This window comes from Silene latifolia, chromosome 2 (assembly GCF_048544455.1).
Source record: "Silene latifolia isolate original U9 population chromosome 2, ASM4854445v1, whole genome shotgun sequence".
Lineage (NCBI taxonomy): Eukaryota > Viridiplantae > Streptophyta > Magnoliopsida > Caryophyllales > Caryophyllaceae > Silene > Silene latifolia.
Window position 1 is genome coordinate 183,940,737 of NC_133527.1, and position 13,079 is coordinate 183,953,815.

General features: G+C 35.3%; 1 protein-coding gene across 1 annotated transcript; it reads right to left on the bottom strand.

The window, feature by feature from the left end:
- Positions 1–5,812: 5,812 nt before the first annotated feature.
- Positions 5,813–7,608, bottom strand: LOC141631544 (uncharacterized). The gene is made up of 2 exons (XM_074444206.1): positions 6,402–7,608; positions 5,813–6,105 (listed from the first exon to the last, which is right to left on the bottom strand). Exons 1-2 carry the CDS (start codon positions 7,501–7,503, stop codon positions 6,071–6,073), a joined length of 1,137 nt encoding a protein of 378 aa, XP_074300307.1. The 5' UTR covers positions 7,504–7,608; the 3' UTR covers positions 5,813–6,070.
- Between the last annotated feature and the right edge of the window lie 5,471 nt (positions 7,609–13,079).

Genomic DNA, 13,079 nt, shown 5'->3' on the forward strand with positions numbered 1-13,079 from the left:
ACAACCCCTTACCCCAAAATAACACTCTCTCACAAAAGAAAATTACAACACAATTTGTCTCCTTATATGGTTCAAATGAATTAGAACAATGGAGAACAAAATATCTTAATGAGTATGACGCTTTGAGTACATGAAAACACTTTAAGAGACACGGCCAGAGTAGTTTTTGCAAAACAAACTAATTTAAATTCACCAAAAACACTTTGCTAAAACTACTAATACTTTTAAAGTTTCTTGTACGATTGAAAAGCAATTTGAAAAACAATGAAACTTGTGTGCTCTTTTTTTTTTTTTTTCAATAAACGACTGATTGTCAAAGCCTTGCTTTCTATAAGTTAGGCAACAAAAAGATTTTGTTGATAAAATAATTCTCCAAATATTTGACCGAATGTTTCCAGGAACTTCTTAACCACTTTGGAAGATCTTTTAAATCAAAATATAAGAAGTTGCTTTGAATTCGTCAAGAGTATATCATAAGAAATATTTGTAGAAAATATTTTACTTCAAAAAATATTTTTGCCATGTCTTATAAAACGTCAAGTAACCTCAAGCATAATACTCTTACAAACAGCTAAACATGGACCATGACTTGAACCGAATTTCCATCCGTCTTCCGACTAAATGCCATGTCCTTGTAAACCTGCCATACCACGTCTAGCATTTTGCATTTGTTAAGAAGGGATATAAAGATCAAGGACTTGTCATCATTAACATAATAAGTGCAACAAGCTCTACCAGCCTTCGACATCTCGCTTTCGGTCCTGATGCTCGTGCAACTTTTTATAACGGGTATGCGATCAATGGGTACACTTTCTACACCCGCATTCAAGATGAGGCGAGTACAATGCAAAATAGTGGAGTTTGCGTAGATTCTCAGGCTATATACTTTGCTAGTTCAAAGGATAAAAATCCTATTTTGGGTACAATGCAATATTATGGAGTTATTGAAGAGATATTGGTTTTAGACTACATGGATTTTAAGATACCTCTATTTCGGTACAAGTGGGTTGACAACAACAATGGTGTTGAAAGGATAATTTAGGATTCATATTAGTAAATTTTGACAAGGTTGGAAACAAGGACGATCCTTTTATATTAGCGTCACAAGCAAAACAAGTTTTTTCTATTACCGATCCTATGGATAAGAAGTGGTCAGTTGTTCTATTTTGTCATCGCCGAATTCCAGATGATGAAGACGTCGAATTTGAAGGACTTGGTCACAGTGCTATAACGCAATTTGGTAATGATGTTGAAAATGTTAACATTCCAAACATATATACACGGAATGATCATGATGGATGTATTTGGGTTAATGAAGAGACTAGCAAATCCAAAAAACGTTCCCGGCAGCCGTGAAAATATCAGCAATCCAATCGAGTTATCTTACGTCATGTGTAATTATTGTCTTGCTGTTATATATATCAAACTGTTGTTGTAAACTTTTTCTGCTGTTGCAGCGGGCGGGTTAGGGAAAAATCGTATCAAACAAAATGATGCTTTATCTATATGAAAATGATGTTTTATTTCTTGGCGGTAAAATCAAACAAAATGAAATATAAATTAAAACGGATATACCCAAACTGTTGTTCTGGACGTGTACAGTTATAACGGTTGAGGCCGTTGTTATGTATATAAAAATGTTGCTTTATTTCATGGCGGGAAAATCAAACAAAATGAAAATATTTCAGACAACAGTTATTTCTAACCCGTTGTAGATAGTACTAATCAATTACGGTTTCAAACAAAACCGTAGTCTGTTTGGAAACAAAATATAACGGTTTTTCTTATACCGTGATTATTACTTTTCAATAAACAAGGTCTTGCAAGTGTTGTATTATTCACACATATATACTCTGAGCTTCCCCTCCCCCACGTAATATTTTCAAACATTGAGCTTCCCCTCTACCACCAGCCTACCACATCGTCGTCACTGTCATTGTCATCGTCGTCATTGCCGCCGTCAGATCAATCCGGATTCTCCTATTTAAAGAAGTAATAAACCCACCTCTCTAGAGATTTGTTTGTTATTATAAGTATGCATTGCTATTATTTCTTTATTAATCACTGCTTTAGATATGGTCCAAAAGCGCAAAAGAAACGATGGAAATACGTCAGGCGACGACTCAGGTGATGAGAATAGTTTGCAACACACTGCGGGTCGAATGCGCCATAGGGTTTCCCTAGAAGCAATAAATTCAAAGATACATAATCCTTTACAATGGGATAAAGATACGGGGCTGCCATATGGTGAGTATGCCGGGTATTTTGCGAGTTGGATTGGTTGTTGTATAAGACAATATGTGTCTCTCGGTACGCCACGTACCTGTGAACCGAGTCAAATACGGAACACCATGCTAATAAACAGAATAAAGGTATGTATATACAATAATAAATGTTTTAGCTGAAATTAAGTTACTACTTGATATGTGTATTAGCCGAAACACTTGTACCAACTATGCTCATCATATATGCAGTTAACTTACGTTGTCCCCAAAATGTATGATAAGTAACATTTAATTAATGTTTATGCGAGAGGTTGATTATCTAATTCAGCTGATTTGTGTGTGATTTATATAATAGTCTCCTAAAGCACCAGACGACAAACAATGCGTCTTTTACGTTTGTCACTCCATGTGGAAGGTTATCGTTGGAAAACTTTCTACCATTCCGATACGGGTTAGTGTGATTTAAAAACTATTTGAGATGTAAATTGAGTTCAATTCTGTATACTTTCATGTATTATATCTATTTTGATTATATATATTTTTGAATTGTAGTTTCCACTAATACTTAACAAAGCCCCAGAATTTTCGCCAGAGGACATCAATCGGATGAGAAATATGTGGGCCAGTTATGTTGTTTCATTAGCGGAGTCTGTGAAAGAATGAAGAATGATAAATGATGTTATAGTTTTCTCAAATCAGAAATAAAGTAGTTACATGGGTATTATATACAATGCTTCACACCTCTTGATTTTACACCTATTCACATTCTAATTCCTATCTATTTACAACCAACCAATACATTAAATAAAATTACAAGGAATATTCTTATTATTATTCTTGACACTCCCTCTCAAGTTGGAGCTCTAGGAACTCCGAGACCCAACTTGCATTGTAAATGATCGAATGTCTCCCCTCCGAGTGCTTTAGTAAACAAGTCCGCTATTTGCTCTTTGCTTCTTATATGCATCGTTTTGATTTCCTTTGAAACAATGTGTTGTCGAATGAAGTGACAATCTATTTCTATGTGTTTCGTTCTGTCGTGAAAAACCGGATTCTTTGCTATATGAATTGCTGCCTGATTATCGCAATATAAATCCATTTCCTTAGTATGAAACACACCTAAAGAAGCAAGGAAAGACTTAACCCATATTAGTTCACTTGTGACTGCCGCCATAGCTCTATATTCTGCCTCCGCCGTTGATTTAGCTACTGTCACTTGTTTCTTTGCTCTCCACGATATGGGTGATTGTCCTAGTGAAATAAAATACCCGCTTATTGATTTTCTTGTCAACGGGCATGTTGCAAAGTCGGAATCACAATAGCCTTTTATTTGTAAATTCGATTCCCTTCTCATGGTGATTCCTTTGTTGGGATTTCGTTTTATATATCTTACAACTCTCAAGGCCGCTTCCCAATGCTCTTTTCTAGGCTCATTAACAAACTGCGACAATATATGAACCGTATAGACAAGATCTGGCCTCGTGATAGTCAAGTATACCAACCTTCCTACTAAACGCCGATATTTCATAATGTCTTTCAATACATATCCTTTAGCTAAGGATAAGTTGTGTCGTTGTCTAATAGGTGTATATACCGTCTTTGCTCCTTTCATTCCTGTCTCCTCTATTATACTCAAGGCATATTTCCGTTGATTTAAAAACAAACCTTCTTTGCAATGAGCCACTTCTATCCCTAGAAAATACTTCAATCTTCCCAAATCTTTAATTCCAAAACTTTTGTTCAAGAAAGATTTAAATTTATCACATGTTTCCTTGTTATTGCTCACCACTATCATGTCGTCAACATACACCAACACACCAATAAAAATATCACCTTGATTTAGAGTAAATAGAGAATAATCCGCCATAGATTGTATGAACCCATAATTCTTTAAAGATAACGTTAATTTCGAAAACCAATTACGTGAAGCTTGTTTTAAACCGTAAATAGATTTAAGCAATTTGCATACCTTCGTTTCTGTCCCTTTTTCGAACCCTTGGGGTATTCTCATATACACCTCTTCCTCGAGATCTCCGTGCAAAAATGCGTTGTCCACATCGAGTTGTTCTATATGCCATCCTTTTGCCACAGCTACTGCCAACATACACCTTACACTCGTCATTTTTGCTACCGGCGCATAAGTTTCATGAAAATCGACTCCCTCTACTTGCGTAAATCCTTGAGCCACCAAACGAGCTTTATATCTCTCCACATTCCCATTGGCTTTGTATTTAATTTTATACACCCATTTGCATCCAATAGGTTTCTTTCCTTTTGGCAATGGCATGATTTTCCATGTCTTGTTTTTCTCCAAAGCTTCTATTTCCTTACTCATGGCTTCCCTCCACTTCTTTTCCTTCACGGCTATTTGGTAATTTGTAGGTTCTGTTTCTTTATCAATACTAGCTAGGAAAGCCTTGTGAGTAGTTGAAAAACAGTTATTAATAACGTAATTATCAATGGGATATCGTGTACCTGACCGGGCAAACGATGACTGTTCGGAGTGAGCATGTTGATTTGGGGTAATTACACGTGTGGACTTGCAGTAATAATCCTTCTTCCATGCCGGTTCAAACTTTTCTCGCGCACCTCGACCCATCGTCCGTTCCTCGGCTTGCGACCCAGTTACAGCGATATCTTTTGTTGTTTCTGTTTCGATTTCACCATCATTATCTTTTTCTATTTCTATTTCGATTTCACCATTATTATCACTTGTCCCACTATTTTCAATTCCATGTTCACAACCTATCCTTACGCCATGATCCCCTGTTTTAATCCCTGATTCATTACTCCCTCTTACGTCGTGATCCGAATGGGAATTATTGTAATCAATAAAAGATGGTATAGTTTGGATATGTCTGTCTAATTCAACTTGGGATGTATCATTGGGACTACATGTATGATAAGGATATATGTTTTCATAAAATAATATATCTCGTGAAACAAAAACTCGTTTCTCTCGTAAGTCATAAACCTTCCATCCTTTCTTGCTATTTGGATATCCGATAAATACACACCGGGTACCCCGTTCTCCAAACTTGTCTTTGGTGCGGTCTTTATTGTGAACATAACATAAACAACCTAATACCCGTAAGTTGTCTAGTTTGGGTTGTTTTAGATATATGACTTCAAAAGGAGTCTTTCCATTAAGTAAAGGAGTAGGTGTTCGATTTATCAAGTACGCAGCGGTTGTTATACATTCTCCCCAAAAATACAATGGTAAATTAGCCTCAAAACGTAAAGCCCGAGCCTTCTCAAGTATATGTCGGTGTTTCCTTTCAACTCTACTGTTTTGTTGGGGTGTTGCTACATTACTAGTGCGAAATAATATGCCACTTTCTTCATAGTAATTTTGCATAGGTCCGGCTAACAATTCCGTCCCATTGTCACTTTGTATAATTTTCACACATTTGTCAAATTGGTTCTTTACCATTTGGCAAAAAATTTTCATGTACTCTCCAGCCTCACTCTTGTCTTTCATTAAATAAACCCATACTCCCCGACTATGATCATCGACTATGGTGAGAAAATAATGGGCACGGGTTAGGCTAGGTACTTTGTAAGGCCCCCATAGATCACAATGTATAAGCCCAAATAAAATATCACATCGACTAGTAGTATTAATTTTGAAAGAAGATCGGGATTGTTTTGCCCGGCAACAAGAATCACATAAATCATCCAAATTCCAAAATAAATTCCGTCCAACTAAATTCGAAAAACTAGAAAAAATATTTTTCGAGGGATGTCCTACCCTTCGGTGCCACAACTTGTTCTCACGAGTACTTATTATCCTTCCTGCCATTTCATCTTTATTTTGTTGATAATAATACACCCCTCCTCTATGCTCACCGCGTCCAATCATCGTCTTCATAGTCCGGTCCTGCATGTCACAATAATCCGGATAAAAAGTTATTAAACAATTGTTCTCGTGAATTAATTGTTGAACTGAAATAAGGTCGCATGTGAGTGAGGGAACAAACAACACATCCTTTAAAATAAATTTATCGCTTAATCGAATTTCGCCGTGTATCGTTGCCTCAACATGCCTTCCATCAGGAAAACTAACAGTGGAAGTTTCTTCTGCCCATATATTTTTCAAAAGTGCACGTTTTCCCGTCATATGATGTGAGGCTCCGCTATCGATTAACCATTCACAATTTACAGTAATTTTCATACCTTGGAGTTTTTCGTTTCCGTCGGGACTGGTTTTCAACAAAATCTTTAACCTGTTTATTTCATCTGCTGTAAACGGAATATTAGATGTTCCTTGTTCCTCTGTTTTGTTCACCCCTGTCACGGCGTGTGCTTGATGCTGCCCACGACCGCGTCCTCTGCCGCGGCTTCCACTTCCACGGCCTCTGCGACCACGACCACGTTCCCTTGCTTTCACTTCATCATATCCATGTTTATCATAGCAATTTTCTTCCGTATGATAATATTTTCCGCAATAATTGCAGCGAGGTGGAGGCGGTCTATCTGACTCGTCTTCTTCATCCCTTGGGTATTTGCCTTTGTCTCTTCCATTATTGACCTTCACTGTCATGGCCGCATCCATCCGTTCTTCTTTCATTTGAGTAACGGAGGAATGAGATTCCTCTCGTAAGACAATAGCATATGCCCGATTTAATGAGACAATTGGATCATCCATAAGTAAATTTGTTCTAACTTGGCCATAGATTTTTGCATCTAACCCGATTAAAAACTGATGAACTTTTTCTTCCTCATTTTCTTTTGCGATGGATGCTGCCGCCCCACAATTGCAATCCTTAATTTTGCTATATTTGGCTAATTCATCCCAAATAATTTTTAATTTAGTATAATACTCTACAACCGTCTCCTTCCCTTGTTTACATTCATTCAATTCACTTTTGAGTTGATGAATCCTAGGAGCATTTCCGGCCGAGTATCGCCCTCTTAATTCTTCCCAGATTTCTTCAATAGATTGAGAAAAGGTGATACTCGGATGTAACTTCGGATCAATTACATTCCGAAGCCATGCCCGTAGCATTGCGTTACATCGACGCCATGCCACAACCTCTAAGTTATCGTCCTCCTCGCTACTTGACGGTTTCTTGACGGTTCCTTCTATGAAACCCAATTTATTCTTAGCATCCAGTCCGTTTTTTACCGCCTCAGCCCACATATCATAGTTTGTCCCGTCAAAAATGATTTGTGTGACGTTCAAACTAGGGCTATCGGATGGATGTAAGTACAATGGAGATGTCATGGGAATTGTCTTAGGACCGCTCCCTCCTCCTTTCAATTTGTCACCGGTCATCTTGATGATCTTTTTCGTTGATTGAATTCTGAGATTTTTTTTTTTTTTTTTTTTTTTTTTTTTTTTTTTTTTTTAATGGATCTTTGTTTATGCTCGAGATACCATGTGAAAGAATGAAGAATGATAAATGATGTTATAGTTTTCTCAAATCAGAAATAAAGTAGTTACATGGGTATTATATACAATGCTTCACACCTCTTGATTTTACACCTATTCACATTCTAATTCCTATCTATTTACAACCAACCAATACATTAAATAAAATTACAAGGAATATTCTTATTATTATTCTTGACAGAGTCTCAGTAGTTTGCTTATGCTTTATGTACGTGTGTGTCTCTCTCTCTCTGTGTGTGTGTGTGTGTGTGTGTGTGTGTGTGTGTGTGTGTAGAGAGAGAGCGCCATTGTGTATTGGCTTTTTTTTTTGAGGAAGTTGTGTTTTGGCTTTTAATCATCCTGTTTGTACTGTTTTGAAACTGAGTTTAATTGATTATGGGGTGTAATATTTTGATGTAGGATTGAACTTTTTGATCGCACAACTCTTTGGAATGCTATTTTCAAGCAAAGAATCGAAAAATAGCATTCAAAGAAAGCGTTGATAGCATTTCAAAGAAAATTTTGCTAGAAAAAGCTAATTTTTTTTTAAAAAAAAAAAGGAAAAAAAAAAAATTAAAAACGAAAACGGTTAAAAACAAGCCGTTGCAAACAATTATTTGACAACGGTTTTATTTAGATAAATAACCGTTGACATCTTTTCCCTCCCCATTCAAACCGCCAAAAATATAAGATAACGAACGATAACCTTTGTCGACTTCAAAATGTTAACAACGGTTTATTTAAGAAGAACCGTTGTCAAAGTTTCATCAATTGATAAATATAACAACGGTTTATCACGCAATAAAACCGTTGTTAAATATTGACATTTAATTAAATAAGATAACGAAATGAACCGTTATCATAGATAATATTTAACAACGGTTTTGGAACCACACTAAACCATTGTCAATAGTAAACTAGGACAACGGGTTTGAAACCGTTATTAATATATATCTAATAACGGTTTCTTAAAAGTATACTCGTTGCCATAAACATAATTAACAACAGTTTTATAACGGTTATTGAGTAGTGATAACGGTGTTAGAGATCCGTTATTGATGTTATATAACGGTCATACAACCGTGGTACATATTTAACAACAATCGTTGCAATAACGGTTACGTGTTTCTATTTAATAACGATAATTGCATTATTTGACCGTTATTGGATGTCTTATTTGGCGTAGTGTTTCTTATCTTGTGGAAAATACTATCTTCTAATTTAGTTAAGAAATTGCCTTGGAAAAGAAGACATAATCTTTTGTGAAATATTTTATGATATGATATTATTTGAAGATTATTTATTTCCTAAAATATACTTCGTAGGAATAAGATACCAACCATCTTTTCCTATGAAACCAGCGTATGGATGATTGAGTAAGTCTTTATTATTTTGGCAAAACTTTTCACGTAAGTTTCAAAGTTATTTTGCAAATCATTTCTTTCAATTGGAAACTTTAACTTAGTTTGCAAAATTCTTCAAGCCGTGTTCTTGAACCATTATTGAGTGCTTAAATTCTTATATTCATAAGGTTAATTTTGTTCTCCATTGTTCTAATTCATTGAACCATATAAGGAGACAAATTGTGTTGTAATCTTCATTTTGTGTGAGAGTGTTTTTGGGGTATATGGTTGTACTCGAGTCGCACGATCGGGGTTGATCGTGGGGGTTTTCTTTGTAATCGGGTTTGGTTATAAAGAAAATATTAATAAGACAGAGGGTGGACGTAGAACTTTAGAGAATAGGTCGAACCACGTTAAAAATCTTGTGTCTCGTGCCTTTTCTCTTTATTTGTTTTATTTCTCGTTCATTCTTATTGATCTTGTTTCACGCATACGAACAGAACAGTACAACACAATTCTTATTGTTAGAACAGTCACCGAGACTGTTCAATTCACATGTGCACTGTTTCAGTAACGAACGAGAACTATCCTTTCGCATTAAAGTTCAATTTTTTTTAAAAATGATACTTAATTCACCTTCTCCCCCTCTTAAGTACCGGATCAATAAACTCAACGGTAAGTAGATGATTCATCCATGAGAGCGATTCATAGCTTCATTTAATGTTTTATATACACACGAGTAGTGAGTAGAGGATTCATCCATGAGAGCGATTCGTTCGTAAGCTACGTAAATAGAGGATTCAAATAAAATAACACCAAGTTTTATTGAAACAAAATAACAAGAGGAGACAGCATACATGGTCACTCAACAACAACAACAACAATAATGCTTAAAACACAAAATAAAAGGAAACAGGTGCATGGACGAACCACTTGATGTCTTCATACATACGGATAATCATCAATTGTTGATTGCATTGATCGATGATGATCTTTTAATTCTTTGGACAAGTAGGATAAGGAGTAGGGTTAAGGCAGAAGTGTTGGGTGTCACCGAAATGATGTTTGGAGCAAGCACAACCATTGCAACATTGCCCGACAGAAGTGCACGGACTAAACAATTTCAAGCAAGTGAGAGGGCGGGTATAGGTATTATAGGTATCAAGCATAATATCAAAGAGTGGAATCATTGGTTGACGAACAGCGGTAGCGGGTTCAGGGGTCGTGGCTAGCACTACCAGGATGAGCACGATAGCCATCACACTTACCACCTTATTCATATTCTTCATCTCCATACTACCAACTAGTATAGCAGCTTGATTAATTAATTATTTTATTGTTTTTAATTTGCTTTTTGATTTTTGGTGTGTTTTAATACCAAGTTTCACTCCCTTTTTATAGCCATGCCGCCAATGCCGTCTCTTTTTCTCTCGCTTTTTTTTTTTTTTTTTTTTTTTATATATATATTTCTACTACAATTATTAGTAGGTCCATGCACCGATTCACGTTATTCATGTATTTAAATTATAAAATTATTATTTGACTGATCATTTGTTTCTTACACTATTATAATCACCTTAATCATGTAAATAAATTTTAAAATTATAATTTGACATGGTAAATGAATCATTCAATTTGATTTATTTCAGTTTACATCCGTTCTATTTGATAGGGTTGCATTTAGTTTTCATTTGAGTTAAGAGTAAGATAAGGACCCGAACTTTGCAATTTTTTTTCGTTAAGGACCTTAACACTGACACCGTTATGTTTCTAACGTTAAAATAATTTTTAATAACCAATACTCCCTCCTATTCATTTTAACTCTCTCCTTTCAAAAGGGCACGCAAATTAAGGGGATGATTATTTTATTGTAAAGTATTGTGGTGGTGTAAGGTAAATGGAGAGAGAGAATGTATTATTGTGGGGTAAGATGATTAAAATAAGTATTGTTGTGAGGTAACGTTACTAAAATAAGATAAAGTATGAGTATTGTGGGGTATTGTTGTGGGATAAAGTGATTAAAATAAGTATAAAACATTACTAAATAAGGAAAGAGGGAGAGTTATATGAATAGATGAAAAAGGAAAGGGGGAGAGTTAAAATGAATAGGAGGGAGTATATTTTATGAAAATATTTGTATATTTTATAAGGCAAAATATTTCTACAATTATTAGTAGGTCTACTACAATTATTAGTAGGTCCATGCACCGATTCACGTTTTTCATGTATTTAAATTATAAAATTATTATTTGACTGATCATTTGTTTCTTACACTATTATAATCACCTTAATCATGTAAATAAATTTTAAAATTATAATTTGACATGGTAAATGAATCATTCAATTTGATTTATTTCAGTTTACATCCGTTCTATTTGATAGGGTTGCATTTAGTTTTCATTTGAGTTAAGAGTAAGATAAGGACCCGAACTTTGCAATTTTTTTTCCGTTAAGGACCTTAACACTAACACCGTTATGTTTCTAACGTTAAAATAAATTTTAATAATCAACTCTCCCCTTTCAAAAGGGCACGCAAATTAAGGGGATGATTATTTTATTGTAAAGTATTGTGGTGGTGTAAGGTAATTGGAGAGAGAGAATGTATTATTGTGGGGTAAGATGATTAAAATAAGTATTGTTGTGGGGTAAGGTTATTAAAATAAGATAAAGTATGAGTATTGTGAGGTATTGTTGTGGGATAAAGCGATTAAAATAAGTATAAAACTTTACTAAATAAGGAAAGAGGGAGAGTTATATGAATCCTTAACACCTATAAAAGTTTATACTTGAAATAACTGTAGCTATGAATAGTTTTACCTCAAGCTTCCCCTCTGCCATTGGATTTCACCTTCTGATCACAGCCCTCCATTTCTCTTTTACTTCCTAACCACTCCTTTACGACATACCACTCTCATCCACTCCTTTTCAGCTTACTCCTCCTCACTCCTCAATAATTCATCAATGCCTCTGGCTTTTGATGTTCCTTTTATGATGGTAACAACTCTAGCAAGGAGATCTCTCCAGGGAGTTTCTCACCAGAGATATTTGCTTCTTCATATCTTATTCTTATTATGAGATGTGCGTTGCTTTTTTGTTGTTGTTTCGATTTGATGTCGGCATTGTTAGGTATCATGATTTCATTGGTTTCGATTGGGGTTTATGATCAGCTTTGTCTTTGAAGGTATGTTTTCTAATTGTGTTCTGATTGATTTGAACGATGATTTAGATATTATACTTATCATATTTTATGTTGCTAATTATGTTGTGATCTGGTTGTGTTTAATGCTGAACAGAACTGAATTGAGTTGATTGTTTTCATTGTTGTTTTTGTTCAGTTTAATTCTATTTGATCCGATTTATTGATAATTATATTGTTGTAGTTGAATTAGGCGATCTTTAAAAATTAGGGTTTGTTGATTTCCCCTTCTTTAGTACTATTGATTGATTGTTTTCATTGTTGTTTTTGTTCAGAAGAGCATGAGTGCCAAGGTGCGCAAGTGCAGTTTTAAACTCGTGGTACTAAGCTTTTGGCGTCTATAGACCTGTATGCATTCATCTCTCTATTTGTTTGTGTTCGGGCGTTGATGTATGCGAGTCAACCAGTTCCACTTATCTTTGTATTGTCAATATGCGAGATATATCTATACTGTGCTCGGTGAATGCCGGTTTGGATATTGCGCAAGACTTGCTTAGAGCTGCAGATCAGTATCTACTAGAGGGTTTTAAACGACTTTGTGAGTGTACTATTGCCCAGGTATGATAAATTATTCTCATATAGGTTTCTAATTCCTATCTAACGTGTGATATTTGGCTTCTTTAATGCAATCATTTACTACTCAAAACTATATATTTAATCGATTACACTTTCCCCGTGTTCAAAAGTTTCCACCAAACTGCGGATGCACAAGCGGATAGAGAGGCTTTGGGAAAGAAACATCCCTCCATCTCCGAAAATTATGTATAAAACGATTCAAATGAGCCGCTTCCCTGGCTAGGTCAACTTGAGACAACATGAAAACGGAAAATTCTTTGGACACTTTCATCTAATCTCAACCATTTCAATGCGGTATAAATGTTGAAACTTTTGCAATTGCGTTGTTTATTATAGCAAAGTCCCTTCTGATTGATTCACCAATT